Genomic DNA, 19,850 nt, shown 5'->3' on the forward strand with positions numbered 1-19,850 from the left:
GACAACCGTCAAGCAACCAACATTTGAGTGCACACAAACTCTGTGTGACTTTAAATTGTGGTTTTCTGTTACGTACAGTGACGTGTATTATGCAAATTAAGCTTTCAGGAATAACTCCCTGTAAAGTTAATTTGAATAATTTCGAAGGAATTATTGTTAGATAAAGTAAAGGGAAACTTCTAAGTGTTAAAGGGACATTACGTGCTTTTAGAACTAGAGGTTATCTGTTTATTTACGTAAAGTAACACCGCACCACTGATAATGTATTACTCACTATCGCAGCTGCATGCTCCGGCGCGCGGTCTCACTCAATCCGAGCCTTCCGACCCGAATACACCATCAGTAAATTATTTGCACAGCGACTTCTGATTCGAATAGAGTTCTAAAACCAACGCAGTTCTACGTAAAACATTTCAAAGAATATAATGATATTTTTCCCCTTTTTAGAAGTAAGTCCCTGATATATGAAAACGTATTTAAAAAATATAACCCCCTAAAAGGGGCCCATTTTATATTATGATTGATTTTGAATTAGTATATAATACTGCAATTATTGCACTTTAAAATGATATAAATACGAAATTTATACGATTTATAGAATCTTCAGTATAACCATTTTCATAATACGTTGCATCCAAATTTACGGAAAATTTAACATTTAATAAATGACTAAATAATTGTGTCAGCCCGAAAAAATTACACATGGGTTATTTAATTTCATCAATAGAATATATAAAAAAAATTGGAGCAAATATTAAGTTATCATGTTTCGTAGGTGTTCGATTTGACATGGAATGACTCATATATATATATATATATATCAATGTTAACAGTGAACTGTTGTCGAAAATGGCCATAAAGTCATTTAAATATGCTCTCCTGCATACATGACATGTCTAAAATGCAGGCAGTAGGCCATTGATGATACAAAGGAGGAGAGCTCGGCCGGCGCCATGAATCGAGTCTCAGCATACTTCAGATGGTAAGAGCGCTCAGCGCGCGTAGCTGAGAGGTCCTGGGTTCGATTCCTGGTGCCGGAACGAGTTTTTCTCTAATAATAGGTAGGTAATCTACATGTTGATTACACATAGGTAGTCCTGATTATTCAATGAGGACGGTGAGACCTCATATATGAATATATACCAGTACATTCGGATAAAGCCTAACGTTCATGTGAACTTATTTACCTGACGTCTCCATAAAAGTTAACAAAAGCGCTGAAATAAATCAGTTAATTTTCCTCTTACCCCTGATTGAGGTTCTGGCTGATATGAACACCTATTTTCAGAAAGTACATCTCACTCTATTATCAGAAAGTACATCTCACTCTATTATCAGAAAATACATCTCACTTGACGATGTGTGTAATAGAAAGAAGAATAATTGAGCCGTTCAGAGCAGAAGTGGTGTAAGTCAAAATTGACTAATTAGGTTTAAAATAAAAATTCTGTAAAATACAGCGCAAAGTAGCAATTAATATGTTCTTCGTGCTATTCACTGACTACTAATAGTTTAAATAAATTGAATATTAATTGCTACTTTGCGCTGTACTTTACAGAATGTTTACTTTTAACCATCATTATCCATTTTTGACTTACACCACTTCTGCTCTGAACGCCTCAATTGTTTGTATACATCTGAAGTCTGACTAATGCAATATGTAGGTATTCAGCGATGTATGCAATGGAGAGGGAAAGGAACTGGCCACTCTACCTCATTATCTCCTCGCTTAGTTGTGTCATGAGTAGGTACCTGAGTTTGGTTACTTTGAGTACGAATTAAGTGTACATAGATCATACTAGCTTCCCTTTGTCTAAGACTGTAATTAGGACGTCTCCCAGATCCGTTTCTTGAGTTTACATCTGTTTATTCTTGTGTCTGCCTCCTTGGGCATTGAACAATGAAGACACAAAGTATACCGCCACGTGGGTTTAATAACAAACTAAATAGCCTATATATTTAAAGATACCTTATCAGCAATAGAATATTATTCTCACAAGTAAAACGCATGTTGATTCTATATGCTTTCTGTTTAATAATATATTTTTCATCTAAAAAGTGGAAACCACGCTCATTATTTTTCTCCTGTTTGCAGAGTTTAGAATATTAAATTACACTTTTTAATATTAATCTATTTTATCAATATGAAAATGAGTTTAGGAATAAATATTATGAGTTACTGAAAGGTTTGTAATTTGAATATTCACAATAGAAAATTAGTTAATATTGATTTTTTTAAATTTTATTTTAGTTGGTTGTTTAACGACGCTGTATCAACTACTAGATTATTTAGAGTCGATGAGATTGGTAATAACGAGATGATATTTGGCGAGATGAGGCCGAAGATTTGCCATAGATTACCTTGCATTCATATTACGGTTTGGGAAAACATCGGAAGCAACCCAACCAGGTAATCAGCATAAGCGGGGATCGAACCCGCGCCCGAACGCAACTTCAGATCGGCAGGCAAGCGCCTTAACCGACTGAGCTACGCCGGTGGCTAATATATTCATATATATCAAATATGTTTCGGTCCTAATGTTTCAACCTTCGTTCAATTAAGGATGTTCGTAGGTTTCTTTGTCTTCATGTATTATCGTCTCTAATGTCAAATTGTCGTTTAGTCAACTGTCCGAAGATAGATCTGAACCTCACAAGTGATATCAAGAAGGCACCACTTATGAGGCAACTAGAACAGGAGACAATAGAGTAGGTGGCCAGTTCCTTTCCCCCTAAATGTTAAATTGTAGAAATTAATTACAAATACTTGTTTTATACGTCTACTTTTGTAACTGGATACAGCTTATGTAGCCTATGTACACATCTATAAGTAAAAAATACATAAATAAATAAGTGGTGGACATTGCAGTAATGTAATAAATCTCAGAAAAAAACAAAATTATTTACACCGACTACTTGCTTCTTCTTTTGTTTTGCCATGTTGACTGCCTACTCACTGAACAGCAGACCTGAACTGTATGTGTGGGGTTCAATGTCACTGATATGCTGGTTGCTTCATGACTCTAGGTAACCAAATGCAGGACTCTACTCACGAGTGATGTCTTCTTGTTGTTACTTATGAGATTCAAACCTGTCTTCGGACACTTGACTAAAGAACAATCTTCCTTATTTCGATGTAGGCCCTAATAACTTATATTTATAACTGTAGTAGTGGTAGTGGTGGTGGTAGTAGTGGTGGTGGCGGTGGTAATAGTAATGATTGTGGTAGTGGTTGTAGTTGTGGTAGTAGTAGTAGTAGTAGTAGTAGTAGCAGTAGCAGTAGTAATAGTAGTTATAATAATAGTAATAGTAGTAGTAGTAGTAGTAGTAGTAGTAAATATATTTGTTAAAGGCAGAATTTCAACACCAAGATGGCGGAAGCGAAGATGATTGTAATGACATGATAACATTAGTTCCATTAGCTCATAATATATTCGTTTGTTCACTTGTAACAGAAATATTTCAATATAAAGAATGACTATGAAATAAAAATGACTTTAGCAAGTAAAGATATGTTTCCTCCTTTTTATGTTTCCTTTGATCATTAATTTTAATACAGAACGAAAAAAACTCACGAATTACATAGTACTACATTCTGAAAATAAACAGCAAAATCTATTAAAATGTATATTAAGAAAGAAAGATACATTGCATTAATTAAGGTGACATGTATTTACTTACCCTGACTAGTTATTGCCTTGGTTTGAATTGTAAATTAGCTTAAAATAGCTTGTAAGAGGGTCTTAGACTAGAAATGTTTAGTTTTTAATGTAGTTCTGTTTATAAGTATGATTCTAGCAATAATAAGGATGTAATTGTTTGTCTTATTTGAACTGTTGTATCAGTGAAGCGTGGTGAGTCAGGGAAGTTATGGTTTACAGTGGTAGTGAATAGTTTCGATCATTGATAATGTGTAGTGTCAATGAAATGCGTTCTATAGTGTAAGTGAAATGTGTTATATAGTATCAGTGAAATGTGTTCTAAAGTGTCAATGAAATATGTCATAGGCTATGCCTATTGCATATGAGTGGGATGAGAGTGAAGTGGAAGATATTATCACTACCAATGTGAAATTTATGTACATAAGCTATGCAGGTTGTAATGGAAAATTAGGTTCACTTATTAATTAGGCTATTTTATGTATTATTTTAACTTGTAATTATTGTGTGTTTTGTAATTATTGTGTATTAATTTTATTGTGTGTAATTAAGTTACCACTACCACCGGATGTTTGCCCATTTGCAGTATAAATTAATTAATATATTATATATAAATATATTAACTGCACTGACTTTCAAATGCCATATTTATAAAACGATTATTTGACTAGAATTGTGATGTCCTTTTCTCACAGCCTTCTATCTACGAATCAGAGTTGAAGAAGAAATAAAATGAAATACAAAATATTAATTTACTTTCATTTAAAACTGGATCGCTCGGAGCTAAAAGGTATTATGCCAATTTTTGCAATTTTTTAGGAAAGAGCTAAAATAGTAATATATATTACAAAAAGAAAAGTAGAATTTTATTCACGAGTGGAACGTTTACAGCCCAAAGCGTAGCTGTGGGTGATAATTCTCACGAGAGTATAAAACTGATTTGTTCTCAAGTGGGCTGCAATATTTTATGCATTACTAGTACACTGGCGTACAAAGATACCTGACTGTTACTAATCGACAGTGATCGATAATTTCTTGGTATAAGTGTGGCTTTCTTAGTTATTACTTCTATGAATAGATGGCGAAGATACTAGTCACTGTTTGCAATCGCACATAAATATACCCGCAATATAGAATTCAATATTTCATATTTCTCTGCTCTTTGTAAAACAATACTGGGTTTAGCTGGAAACCACTGATATTGTCAATTATAAGACTAATTTATGTTTAATTTACGTTATTATTTTCCTCCACACATTTTTAATGTCCCAATAATGGTGCCACCTATTGAGAACTTGCGGTACTATTTCAAATTTTATCACATTTTTTTATATCTTTGTTTCTGACTTGTCGTAGTTAGAAAGTTCGCTTACACGATCATAAAATCTTGAACTCCAGTGTATCAGAGTATGCAAAGTGCTTCAAAGCACCCTTTTTCTCTAAGGCAATATGACTCTGAGTGTTCGCGAAAACATTTCGTGGCCAAAACTTATACAGAGTGGAAATAATATAACTGTGCAGATTTTAACAACTTATTCCTTGGATTGAGTACAATAAAATATTTTAATACCATATTAGCTCCAAATGAATAGGCCTACTTTTCTCAGAAAAAAATAATAATATCGACACTGTACTACTCGATAAGTAGCCTACTGTCCGTACAATTCTAATTTTTACTCTTACCAGTAGAGAACTGATAGGAAATGATTTATTCATTTGCAGATTTTCAATAAAATGGACGCAAGAAGTAACACGTATCGTTATTTGCTGCCATTAGGAAGTCTTAGATCCTACTGAAGTGACTACAGAACGGAATTCTGATGTTCAGACCAAGTGCTTGTGTGTTATCATACGTGAGCCGGTGATGAGCTGTTGCCGAACTACGCAGACTTTCAGCCTAATTTTATAATTAACAGTGAACTTAATTACAAAACGCGTAATTGCGTTTTAATTTATTGCCCTCTTCAACACGAAGTTGAGATAGAACCTCAAAAAAGACCTCAATCAGGTAACTTGTTCCAACCAGGATTTGAATCCGGATCAGCTCGTTTCACGGTCAGACATGCTAACTGTTATTCAACAGCGGTGAAATCTTCCCTAATGGCAACTCGAAGCAACTGTTGTTCCATATTCCTTGACTAGTCTAAATGCTTTAGACCACGTGGCTACGGCGTGAGGCGTGGTAAGCATAGTGGCTGATCATATATAACAGATTGATCAGCCTAATTCACTTTCAAGACAACTTTTATCAATTTCACTATACTGCTATCTAGCGACTGCAAAAGAAGCCACGTTATAACCCTGATGAAATTGCATGGAGTAATAGCTTGCAGCTGTACTTCCAGCTAGCGGTCGTTACCAGAAAATTCATTTTCGACAGTGGAGATCGTAGTGGTTTTTTCTCTTTTATATGTTTCCTTATCATAACATGGGAATGACCACTCTGATATATATTGTGGAAACCCTGCTAGAAACTTCTCGTTGACTCGGGATTCGAGCACGCGTCCGACAGAAGGGAGGGCGCGCGGGGAGGCAGGCGGCGCGAGAAGACAGGCGACGGAGAGGGGAAAGACGCAAGTCGGTGGGAACTGAGCGCGGCGGAGAGAGGAGAGAAGGAGACGCAAAGCTGCAGGTGCTGCGCAGGCGAGGTGAAGGGGGTAACGAAACCTCCCGAACAGAATCGTCCAGAAACAGAAGCCGCGAGTAACAGATGGAAGACACTCGAAACAATACTTTCCGGAAACTATGGTTTAGTAAGAAATAGAAGACGCGAAGAAGGTCATGTTCAGTTTAGTTAGGACAGCAAGCCAGTCAGTTTTTGTGAAACATCCTTCGAGACCGGGGTTCGACTTGAGTGAGTTTGTGAAGCAGTATTGAGCGTCCAGACGGAAGCAACGCGGCCGGAAGTCTTGAGTTCCATTGCAGTGGACTGTCTCTGGAAGTCTTGGGTTCGATATACTGTGAACTTGAGTGAATGAGCTAGAAGGACTAGCCAAGGCAAACGAACTGTGAAATGAGAACTGACAGTTTTGTTTTGTAAATAGTGCTTTGTAAACATTAGTTGAGATTGGAATACATTGTTGTTCTCAATAATCCAAGTGAATTGTCATTGTCGTCTGTGGAGTGCACTAACGAATACTGTGTTGCTGTGTGGCGTGAAATACCCATTGTTGACGGGAGTGTTTAAATTCAGTTATAGAAAGTCATTATTGTTGTGTGAATTAAAAAAAGTAACATTATTGTTTTGAAATAAAAGTCACTATATATATATATATATATATATATATATATATATATATGATCAGGGGTGCAATGAACGTATTGCTTAAAAACATAGGGTAAACTTGAGACAAGAAACATACGATGTCCAAGTGGAAGGGAAATAAATTTCATATTCTTGACTAGAATCGAATTTGAGCCATTTAATTTGTATCTAGAAGCGCGATCACTTAATACACCTCATAGGACTGTGCGAGGATACTATCCTCGAAAATAAAATAAACTTTCATTACAATTTATTTATTTTAAGCTGCACCATTCTGTACGTGCATACTAAGAAGATTACACAGCAGTCACATAAAATTACTTCAATCTGGTTGCCAGATAATAATAGATAATCCGGATAAGAGAGTTTCTTATTTCTGTGTGGCCCTATAAAAGCCTGTCCCAACATTGCAACTGCCAGCGTTTAGATACGTTTTTTCAACTTAGAAGAAATGTTGCTGTATGTAGGAGTGCTCCTGTGGATTGTTGACTTGTCCAATGGGCTGCATTGCTCACCATCACAATCAAATTCGCTTAGATTCTCCATCGCCAGTAACAAGAACCGGACTGGACATTGGATCGCTCAGGTAATATCCCATTTTCTGTGTATTTTTTGGTTATTATATTCTGTCTTGTTAAGAGAAGTTGCAGTATTTCACCTACTTTTATTTATGTACTTATTTATCTATTTATCTACAATTATTTTAATTGATTATTTTTTTTATTTATTTAGTTATTTTATTAATTTATTTATGTATTTATTTCATTTATTATTTATTACCTTTTTATTTATTTACCTAATGTTTTTTATTTATTTAGTTATTTTATTTATTACTTATTTATTTCAGTTATTTAATTTTACTTATTTATGTTATATATTTTTATTTATCTATTTATTTTTATAATTACTTTAATTAATTATTTTTCTTTATTTTTTCATTTATTTGTTTAGTTATTTTATTAATTTTTTATGTATTTATTTATTTCATTTATTGTTTATTATTTATTTATTTAATTATTTATTTATTTATTTATTTATTTATGAGATAGCGGCATTAGTAACAGTAATGAGGTACAGAATTAATAATATTAGTTATTAACGACGTTTTCTATGGCAATATACTCAGCGTGCAAAGTCAACGACAGAGAGAAACAGCGACGAAATTTTGCTTGGAGATCTGCAGGGAGAGGTTCTTTGCGTGTCATAAATCTACGACACGGGCCTCCAAGCTTTTATCTTCTCCCGAAAACAGTCATGCTTAGAATTCCATTGCTCAATAAAATCCATAGCACTCGACCAGATTTGAACGTGAGAACCACGGATCCACTGGTCAGCATGATAATCGAAATATTACCGACGACGAAATGAATGACGTAATAAAGAAGAGATAAGAGTTAAGAAAATATTATCTTAACTGATCAGAAGGTAATTATGAAGAATTCAAATAGATACTTCTTTAAACTAAACAACGTGTGAAAGAATAGCCTACATCTGTTTAAAAAAAATTCATAGTAATAGAAGGGAAATAATACGAGTGTACTCCTGGAAACAAGTTTCGCTTTATGTTGTACCATGAAGTTAACTAGCGCTTTGAGAATAACATGTGAAGAAATGATGGCGAAATGAGTTAAGACGTCCAGAGTCAAAAGTTACACAGTAATTTATTCTGCTTCAGTTGGCTGATGAAAACAAAGGAGTTACATTATTAAAATTTAGAAGTCATACTACGAGTATATATCCATCTTTCGAGCTTCTATCAGGGTTCATCTGAAGGAACGAAGAATCGTGCATTCACTGACACTGCTAATTAAACTCTTGCATACCTCTACTCCTACTTACCTAGCAGCATGTTTTCAGTTTTTCACAACAGTGCGGACTCAGAATCAAGCATTTCTTTCTATCCCTCATCACAGAACGTCATTATATTCATCCTCCTATACAGTATCATTATCTCGTCTTTCGAATTCTCTAACCAATGACATCAGGGTTTGCCGGACGCTATCGAAATTTAAAATTAAGTTTTGAACGCACTTTTTGTCTTACGCTATGTATTATTAATAAGTTATTAGATGTGTCGATTACTGGTTACAGCCTTTGTATCTTCAGTATATTAACCAATTAAAATATACTTCTGAATAGTTCATTATCTATTTGTAACATTCTTTTGCTCATAAAACTAAAGAAAAATGTAATTTTTAACAGCTTTAAATTAGTGTAACTTTGCAAATATTCAACACTTTTACAGACTCAGAGCCACTCGTATCATCATCAGAAAAATTGGATCATGCGATTTCCATACATGTAACTTGGCCACTTGCAGACTATTTTTATAAGTAGAGAGCGAAAGTTAGGCAAAAACATATTTGTTTCTTTGATACATACAGGCTTGACATTCAATATTTACATTTTTCATGGAAATATACAGTAGGTATAAATAAAGGGGTTTTATAGTGCTTAAAATGCCTATTTCGACGTTAGTGCATATTTTTAAGTTTCTTTTTTTTTAATTTTTGCATCATTTTTCGTAAAAGTTTACTGTTTTTCTTAACATCCTGTACAGTTTACATTCTAAGACGGATAACAACTCCTTCCTAGCAGTGAACAACACGATAGAGAAGTATCTCCGAGCCACCACATCTCATTCTTACAATCTCCCAATCCTAAAATTCCAAATGTTAGTCGGCCTGATAGCGTAGTTAGTATAGCGCTGGCCTTCTGTGCTCGAGGTTGCAGGTTCAATCCCGGCTCAGGTCAAAGGCATTTAAGTGTGCTTAAATGCGACAGGCTCATGTCAGTAGATGTACTGGCATGTAAAAGAACTCCTGCGGGACTTATTATTATTATTATTATTATTATTATTATTATTATTATTATTATTATTATTATTATTATTACATCTTCCTCTGTCTGTCAGCAATTTAACACAAACTCGCTGGGTTGTACCCGAATAAGCATTCTCTTACACTCTAAGACAGATAACCCCTTCCTTTTTTCTCACCATTTGTAAGTACATCAATGAGCGACACAATAGCCACAATAGGTACTGATTATCTACTGTGAAACAAACTATAGAAATGTGATTGGTGAATGTAAAACACTCTTATATTAGTGGCATTCTTTAACAAAAAAAAACTATTTTTTATTTCATAGAGCCTAATTAAAGGAGTTTAAGAGTCTATTTTAGGTGCCTAAAATGCCACTTTTTAAAACCTAAAATTTCGCTCTCCATTTATAAGCTCTGGATCTGGGCACTTGCACAGAGCTCAACCTAAACACATCATCATCACAAAAGCTGGATCCGGTAATTTCTATAGTTGTAACTTGACTTTAGCAAGCCTGGACTTGGCCACTTCCAGGCTATTTCTTGGAAACCAGGATTTGGGCATTTCTACGCAGCTGGAGCTACTCGTATCATCATCAGCAAAGTTAAATTAGTCGATTTCCATACATGTAACTTGCCATTTAGAAAGCCTGAACATAACCACTTCCACACTAACTATAAGAACTACAGGCTAGATCTATTCACCTCCATAGAGCTGGAGTGACTCGTATCATCAGCAAACCTGGATCCGCCGGTTTCCAAACATGTGATTTAGCATTTAGGAAGCTTAGATCTGGGCACTTTTAGATTAACTCCAAAAACCCTGGATCAGAGCACTTCCACACAGCTGAAGCTAATTCTCTCATTATCAGCACAGCTGGATGTGACGATTTCAAAATATGTAACTTGGTTTTACCAAGCCTGAATCTAGTTACTTCTACACAATCTTTATAAGCCCTGAATCTGAGCACTTCCACATCGTTTGAGCTACTCGCATCAACATTAGCAAAGCTTATTCGGCTTTTTACATTAATGCAAATTGACTTTTATCAAGCCTCAACCTGACCATTTGCAGACTGTCTTTATGAACCTTGGATCTAGGCACTTCCATAGGGCTGGAACTACTTGTATCACTAGCAACAAAGCCGGATTCGGCGATTTCCACATAAGTTAATTCGCATTAGCGAGCCTGGATCTGGAGACTTACACACTACTGTAGGAACCCTGGATCTGGACAAAACAACAGGGAAAGAGCTATTCGTATCATCATCAGCTAAGCTTGTTCCGGGGATTACTATACATGTAACTTGGCTTTAAGAAAGCTTGGGCCTGACATTTCAGCACTATCTCTAGAAAACTTGGATCCTGTCAATTCAAAAGATCTGGGGTTCGTAGGTATCACTAGTAAAACTAGATCCGGTGATATCCACGGATATAATTTGGAATTTAGCAAGCCTGGCCCACGCCACTTTGAGGGTTCCATATTTTTACGGAGCTGAAGCTAGCATTATCATCATCAAAGACGCTGGATTCGACTAATTCCGGTACCTCTTCATTCGAGCATTTCCACAGAACTGGAGCTACTCCTGTTACCAGCAAAGCTGAATCCGGCGATATACTCTACAACACACACAATGACACAATCTGCACTGTATCACGCCCCCTGACTTTATAATACAAACTAACATTCCTTACTATAAGCATTAGTTGAAAATATTGTAAGAAAAACACTGAAATATATTCAACCATGTAACTATCAAACATCTGTGTCACTGTATTTTATATTCACTTATGTACTTTATTTAATATTTTATTTTCTTTGGGTACAACTTGGAGGATGCAGGTAGCCTATAAGAAGTAACAGCTACCGCTCTGTTACTGACGAGTCGTCAGTTAGAAATGCACAGATAATACTTCAGTAGAAAGAGAAGTAGGCCTTACTATGCGCATATCACAAGATTTCGTGAGCGATCTCTACCAACTTCACAAAAAAAAAATAAAAATACTTACGCAGAATTTCGTTGGCGCAAACCCATTTCCCTAATACATAACCGTATTCCTCAATTAGAGCTTTCCACACTACCCATTACCTCTTGGCTTAGTTGCCTCATGAGTTACGCTTTATTGGTGTCATTTATGATATTCAAACCTGTTTTGGAACAGTTGACAAAACAACAATTCCTCAATTAGAAAGAAACTACAAATCTGGCGCAAATCACGACTTGAACCCGGACCCCCTCATTTTACAGTCAGACATGCTAATCGTTACTCTACAGCGGTGGACTGATAACAGTCATGGAATAATTAATAGCAAGAAATATTACAAATCCATTACAGTTTTCATAAATCATTTTTCTGAGTCTGTAAATGGTTAACAAAATGGCAATGAATTAATTTAAATCTGTATTGTATGATTGCAGGTAAAACTAGAGCACGGGGACAATGATGGACAACCTTTACACGTGGACGTTGATCATACTGCAGCCAAGTGTGAAGGCTCTGAATCTGTCTCCATAGTTGCCACTGTTTCAGGTAAGCTATCAACTTCCTCTAATTCTCAACAGTGAATTATCGTTATGTAGGGTGATTCAGGAGGATAGAATCATACGCTGAGGGGTGACAGTACGGGCGATTCTAAACGAAAAATATTATATAAACATGTCTTATTCTCAGTGGTTTCCGAGAAATGGCTATTTTTTTAAATGATGGGCATGAGTCTCCGTTTCTTCCCCCGCATTATTGCTCACATTGATGCAGACGCAACCAAAACGACATTAAGTTGTACTATTGCCTATGACATGTTAGTTACTTGCATGTGTTTATGTGTTACTAGAATACTTAAAGAATGTTTCTTTGGCAACACGGGCTGGTATGTGCTTCTTACAAAATGAGGTCCTTGCACATTTCAACCAGCCAGTAGTTCAGTACCTCAATGAAACCTATTTTGGGCATTTGATCGGTCGCGGTGGTGCCATTTCTTGGCCACCGAGGTCACCCGATCTTACACCATTAGATTATTGTTTGAGGGATTGGCTGAAGAGAGAAGTCTACAAGCGCAAAGTGGAAACAAGAAAGCAATTGGTTGACCACGTTTTAAATGATTGTGATCACATTAAGGAATGTCCAAACAAGCTCAAATTAGCAACACGAGCTGCAAGTGAGTCGAGGGTAACGTTGTCATTTTTTAACTTTCTATGTAAAGAGTAATGAAAAATGAAACACAACATACAGGTACAGTACAGGCCATTCCTTATCTCGTGAAACCAACTTCCGCGTGAGGAGAAGAAGAAAATACACTGGGAAGTTATCCTTCCTCGCTACTTTTCCATTTGCAGCTAGCTAGCAAATTAACACCCCACCATAAGGTTCTTATTATGAGCAACTGCGCACGTATGCATTTGGTTTAACGAGATTGGGATGTAAAAATCTCTTTATTTACTATCACCTGCACTTTTCCTGGTCCTCAAAGTTTCGATTGATTTTGTCCAAAATCGTTGAGATTAAAACATGTTTATATAAAGTTTTTCCTTTAGGATCGCCCTTTCCTTCTGAATGACTTGTATATAATGTAAAAATTATTTTAATTACATGCATAGTTTCCAGAGAAATTAACTCTTGTGTATTATATAGGCCTATGGGGTCTAAATAAAATCTCCTAACTAATTTATGGCGAAAAACGATAAGCAAACAAATAGCGGGTCGATCGGAAGCACAGGCTGCTTAGAAACAACATGAAAGAAATCCTTTCTGTTTTTCCAGAATAGAGGTGATAGTGGTATGTAAGGCGCGTCAAATTCCAACAGTACTTGTGCCATTTCACGGGTACAGAAAAACCAGTAAGTGCATTTTAAAGCACCATTATATTTTCTAGTTCTATATACTATTTACAATGACAATTGAAAATATTTAGTTTAGGTAAATATGTAGATAATAGAAAATGTAGAAAATAAAATGGACAAATGGAAAATATATTATCGTAAAAAGTGTGAGCCTGGAAATAGGTTCCGTTTAGTACATTTATTTGTTAACTTCTGACTGCATAAAATCTCTAAACAGTAGTAAATTTAATAACTGCTAGAAAAGCAAGCCTCGAAGTGTTTCTTGTACTTCGAAACTTAACATAAGATCCCAACAACACTCTTTGTCCAGTCTCAACAGCAGGCTTTCGGATTTTACATAGAAGATTAACTCGCGATATGACCAGAGATGTAAAACGAATATAAATAACAGCGAGGGAAAAAAACACTCTTTGAAAATCGTTACCATCTTCAAATTAAGCATTAGTAGCCTAAATTTTTCGAAAGGATTATAGTACCTAGTTCGGAATTATATTTTGAAATAAATCGTTTGCTAATATTATGTGGTCAGTAACTTCATGCAATCATCTTGTAGAATCATATCCATGCCAATGATAATGGATAGACTAACCTCGGAAAAAGCCTATGAAGATATGTTTATTTAAAGCCAACTAGATCATACAAGCATGGGAAATTATGATAGCAACAGGCAAAAATGATCTCTAAAATAAATTGTTTCTCCATATCCAACTAGGCGCGTCAACTTCCAACACATAAGCTTAATTAAAATACGAAATTTGGTCCAGGGAGCATTATTTTTGGTGCAAGGATAATTCGTTTAAGGGGACACTATGGTGAAAAATGATGTGTTTTGTCTCCTACTGTATGTCTGGATGTTTGGTATTTAAATGTCGAAATAGCTATGACGGCTTCATACTTTCTAATGACAAAACTCTGAACTAGTAATTCATTTTCTTTGATTTGCTATTATTATTATTATTATTATTATTATTATTATTATTACTACTACTACTACTATTATTATTGAAGTGCGTATAAATGCTAATAATCAGTACTATGAAATTTTATGAGAACTTTAAACAATGAAGAAATAAAATCATCTTTACAATACAATCTGTTACGTTTTTATTAATATTTAATAATAAACATGCGAAATCTAGTATCTCAATAATTCTGTTCTGTAGGATGAATGTTTGTTTTTTAATCGTACAGATTCTATTTGTACTTTTAACGAAGGTCCCGGGTACCGGAACAATTTTTCCCTCGAAATGATTCAAATCAACTTTACAGGGAGTTATACCTGAAAGCTTGATTTGCATAATACACGTCACTGTTCGCAAACAGAAAACCACAATTTAAGTCACACAGAGTTAGTGTGCATTCAATGTTGATTGCTTGACGGTTGTCAGCCCACTTTGAGCTCTGTGGGTATAGAGGGAAAAATTGGATGGTGTCTGGTAGAGTTCCTGGGTAGCTCAGTTGGTTGGGCGTTGGTATGTTTAACCAAAGGTCCCGGGTTCGATACCCGGCCCCGAAACAATTTTTTCCTCGAAATTATTCAAAAGTTCAGTCTGGTATAAACAACTGTGAGGATTCAAGGTTTCTTGATAACAGAGAATAGACCACTCCCGATGTCTTGAACGTTCGTTTGATTCACTTACAAGCAGTCAATGACGTAGGCATACTTTTGTGTGGGTTTTCGGCTTTGAGGACGCTGTTAGTCTTGCTCTCTCGATCGTTGTTCAACTCTAGATAGGATGTGTTAAAGACAACCTAGCCTATACATCATAGGCAATTTATTTCCTTTACTTCATATTTATGGCTAGAATCGTGCCCAGAGTTACTGTTTTTCACAACCTCTTCCAATTATCATGTTTTATAGCACCTCCGCAACGCCCCGGTCCTGATTACGAGCTGGTGCACGATCTGGGGTACTACAAATTTCACACGGACTTCCAGAGCTGGTACGAGGCACGTCAGACATGTGCCCAGGAGGGGGCGCACTTAGCCGTTATCAATTCGGAGACAGAGACCAAAGCCCTACTCAGATTCTGGATACCCAACCCCAAAATGTTCGACGATTGGAGGAACGATTGGGCCTACATAGGCATCCACGATCACTACGTCGAGGGACAATACGTCACTATTTTCGGTAAAATTTCGAGTTTGTGTTCTCTTGTCTAATTGTGCATTCTTTTTTCAGAGAACATATGGTAGCAGTACTAGAAAAAACCCACCAAAGCGAAAGTTAAAAGCCACGATTTTGGAATTTCACAACATTCTCGCAATATCAACTTTATTTTATGGATAAGAATACTGCTCTCTCAAGCAAAGTACTAGTACAAGTAGTAGTAGTAGTAGTAGTAGTAGTAGTAGTAGTAGTAGTAGTAGTAGTAGTAAGCTAGTAGTAGCAGTAGTCCACAGATAGTAGTTGCAGTAATACATGGTAGTAGTGGTGGTGGCGGTAGTGGTAGTAGTAGTACTAGTAGCAGCAGTTGTAGTATTAGTAGATTATTAGCAGCAGCAATAGTATCACTAGGCAGTATTAGTAGTAGTAGTAATGCAGGTAGTAAGATAGTAGTAGTAGTAAGGTGGGTGCTCCTGTTATGGCCATGTTCCTAATATGGCCACCCCCCTATTGTGAGTTAGTTAACCAAGAAATCCGCTAAATTGCAGCAGCATCCACTGAAAGGGCATCCTGGTATGTCAGTCGATCTTTTCACATCCAGTCAGGTTGAGCAATATGACGTCCGTTGCCTGTTTTGCGTTTTTCATGTGAACTCTTCTTACTTTTCTCTGGTAAGTCTCCTTTGTTTTATGCATCTTTTTCATGAAAAACAATCGTACTCCATTCAGTTTTTAATGTTCTGGTGATTGGTGTTGTCGTTGATGGTGTATCTTTTACGAGTTGTTCATAATCAAACGATTTTCGTGAAAGCTTACCTGCTCCTGATATGGACATATCAAATGCACCACGGCCATATCAAGTTCATTTCACTTTTATTTTTTCACCTGACAAATTTACATGCCTTATAGCTGGGATTACTAAAAAATTTTGTATTGTAAGAAAAAATGACTTCATAATCATGTGTTTTTTAATCTGAATCGGTAGAAAATACGTTACGTTGCAATAGAAACATTTTTTTTTTCTTTTTACAAATGTGCTGGAAATATTTGGTATTAGTAGACAATACAGTCCATATACTGTAACTTAAGTATTCGCTTTAGTGGAAGCTTTAGAAATTTTGTTTCAGATATAAAATAATGTCGGTCAACATGAATAAGAGGGGATTATGGGCTCAAGAAGCCATGTCCAAGGCAGTGAGCAGTATAAAGAGTGGAAAGTTCTCAGTTCAAGGGGCAAGTAAAACGTTTTATGTGCCTAAACGTACTTTACGCCGCTATTTGGAGAAAGTTGGCCCATTAAAGAAGTCAACGTTAGGTGGGAGAACCATCTTTATACCAGAACAAGAAAACAGCTCTACCAGAGAATATTCCGTTTGTTTTCTGTAGGTTAGGTATACATTGACTCCTAACATTCTGAGCTCGGGCTGGGTTCAATCTGTGAGCTTTGCGTCGTGCAACGTCAGGGTTCCTCTTCAAAGAACTGTCGAAACACTTACGACCAGTAGTCCCTTTAAAACGATTTGTCAGGAGGACGAAGTCAAGGACATGCGACTCTGCGGAGTCTGTGAGAATTTCTACCACGAAGAGTGTGTTGGCCTCACTGCTGCTGACAAAGGCATTTTTATTTGTCCCAATTGCGATCAGTAATTTGTTTTCAAAATCTTATTTTTGTCTTGTAAGTACTGTTCTCTTGAATTATTATTCATTTTTGTTTTTTGAAGTTAAATTTTTATGTCAATTTTGTAAACAACTTAATTTTTGATGGAAAAACCTGTTTTGACTACACTTTTGAATTATAAAAAAGGTTATTAAGTATCATGTTTATTCATTTTACACCAAAATTATTTAATTTTAGCACAACTGCTCTATCAAACTGAAAACAATCACGATTTGTAGAAGATGGAACAAGGGTGGCCATATCATGTGCACATGTTCCTGATATGGCCACTAGGCAGACTTTTGGAATTTGGGACTTTTTGGACAATAAAGCTATTTTTATTGGGAAAGAAAATTGTTTTAAGAAAGCCTATTAAACTGAGAACGAGTAAGAAAAAAGTGGTTTACATTTTTTTTTCAAAATGGCGGCTAGAAAAATTCTCAAACCTTAGCATGGCAATATGAGGGACACCTACCTTAGTAGTAGTAGTAATAGTGTGTTTGTATCTAATACCTATCCACTTCACTTGCGTGATTCGGGTAAGATGAGGATAGATAGCAGGACTGTGACCCATTTTCACCACTTCGGTGGGTCACGTTACGCATGATGTGTATCTGTGAAGAGTTACTGTATGTCGAGTACTAGGGTGAGTGTATATGTAAGTGTTCGTGTTATGTATGGGTAAGGATGATGAAGGTGAAAAAGGGAGAAGGAGAAACTCTGTGTCAATACGTAGCGTACTCCTGTCGAATAGCACCAAGGGGCCTCCAGGCTTTATGTTCCCATCCGACGGACGAATCACTATCAACAGTGACATACGTCTTCTCTTCATATGCACTTCGAAGAGATCTGGAATTTAACTCAGACATACCGGTGCACAATTTAGTGATTAGAAGTTGTGCATCGCCATCTCTCCTAGTCCCAAGGTAAAAATTTTACATTAAAATTTCTGACCCCACCGGGAATGGAACTCGGGCCGGCTAGTCTGGAAGCAGACGCGCTTCCACAGAGCTAACTCGGCGGAAACTCGGTGGACAGTGGTAGTAATAGTAGTAGAAGCAGTAGCAGTAGTAGTAATAGGAGCAGCAGCATCAGTAGTATACTGACAGAATTCTTCAGCATTACTGTTATTTGTACCCTTTCATTCACGTTGTGAAGAAATATACATTTAGTGGATTACCCAAAAGTCAAATTCTAATCATAGTCACCGTTAAAGCCTTAAAACATAGCTATATAACGCCAAATTGTTTAAAAATAACACCTATTTCACTTTAAAAATAATACAACAAATGCAGTCCCTAGCTATCAGTTTTGTGCACTTCTAGTACAATTAATTATGTGCTTCATACGTCAAAATATATTTTGTAAAAGCGAAAGTACGGTTTTCGAGAGTAATTGATATTTCAGATCACATTCATGTAACTTGTCAACTTACAAGTTACAGCTCAACTATCTCAACTATAGCTATCAGTGAAGTTTGTTGACTATTCTGACATAGAGTGGTGGCAAAATGGCTCCTGAGTGTGAGAATAATAATGAAATCTAGAAGTATTATTTCATTATGATGCTAAATATTAGTGATTTTGAGGCAGGAAAATGTATTGTGAACATCACACATGTGTATATAATTTATCTCAAAGATTGTACAATTAAGGACGCCACCCGAATAAGGGCGTATACAGAAAAATGTAGTTCTGATATAAACTATTTTCAATGTTTGTAAGATGTCAGCTTCATCATAGTTGCGTCGAAAATGTTCTTCATTTATGTTAAATAGTTTCGAGGATATTTAAAACAACATTATTGAAACATGACAGCAAATAGTATGTTCTGCTATTAGTAAATACATGAAGAGTCCACTGCAAGAATGATGGATGTCACTTTCTTGTCGAAAATAAACCAAGACTGTCAGTGCATAGCTTAAGACATATAGAATGTACATAGAGAGTTATATGGCATTAACACTGATAGTCATTGTCCAGTAATGATCGGAAAATCACAGTTAAGCTTTGAGCGCTATGCATTTCAAACTTTCAATTGCTTCTCCTGAAAAATGTGTTCCAAATGACAACCATCATTCTTGCAGTGGACTCTTCAAATATAATATGAAACTCTGTATACGGCCTTTTTCCGGCGATGGTATATTTTAGTACTGTGTTTAATTATTCTGATGTTTTATGTGTCTAACTTTGCATGAAAATTAATTATGTATGAGAACATATCGTACTTTATTAATAATTTTTTCATAAAAGTAATATAAAATAAATTCTACAAATAAAATGTACATTTACCATAACATATTGGATAAAAATATTGAATAATTACTCAAGTAGACCTACAAAATAACATTACATTTTCATAAATTTCATAATGATATTGATGGTTGACCGATAAGCAGAAATAATTTATAAATAAATAAATATATATATATATATATATATATATATATATATATATATATATATATACATACAGGCGCGGATCTAGAATTTAATAATAGGGG

The 19,850-nt window shown here is 35.7% G+C and overlaps 1 protein-coding gene across 1 annotated transcript in view; it reads left to right on the plus strand.

Moving 5' to 3' along the window:
* The first annotated feature begins 7,282 nt into the window (after positions 1–7,282).
* The window catches only part of LOC138711884 (hemolymph lipopolysaccharide-binding protein-like), a 32,370-nt gene continuing 19,802 nt past the window's right edge, over positions 7,283–19,850 (plus strand). The window contains exons 1-3 of the mRNA XM_069843162.1: positions 7,283–7,510; positions 12,166–12,277; positions 15,446–15,715. Of these exons, the coding sequence (XP_069699263.1) occupies positions 7,376–7,510; positions 12,166–12,277; positions 15,446–15,715 (517 nt within the window). The 5' untranslated portion in view covers positions 7,283–7,375. The remainder of the gene's footprint in view (positions 7,511–12,165; positions 12,278–15,445; positions 15,716–19,850) is intronic.

Source organism: Periplaneta americana, chromosome 13 (genome assembly GCF_040183065.1).
Source record: "Periplaneta americana isolate PAMFEO1 chromosome 13, P.americana_PAMFEO1_priV1, whole genome shotgun sequence".
Lineage (NCBI taxonomy): Eukaryota > Metazoa > Arthropoda > Insecta > Blattodea > Blattidae > Periplaneta > Periplaneta americana.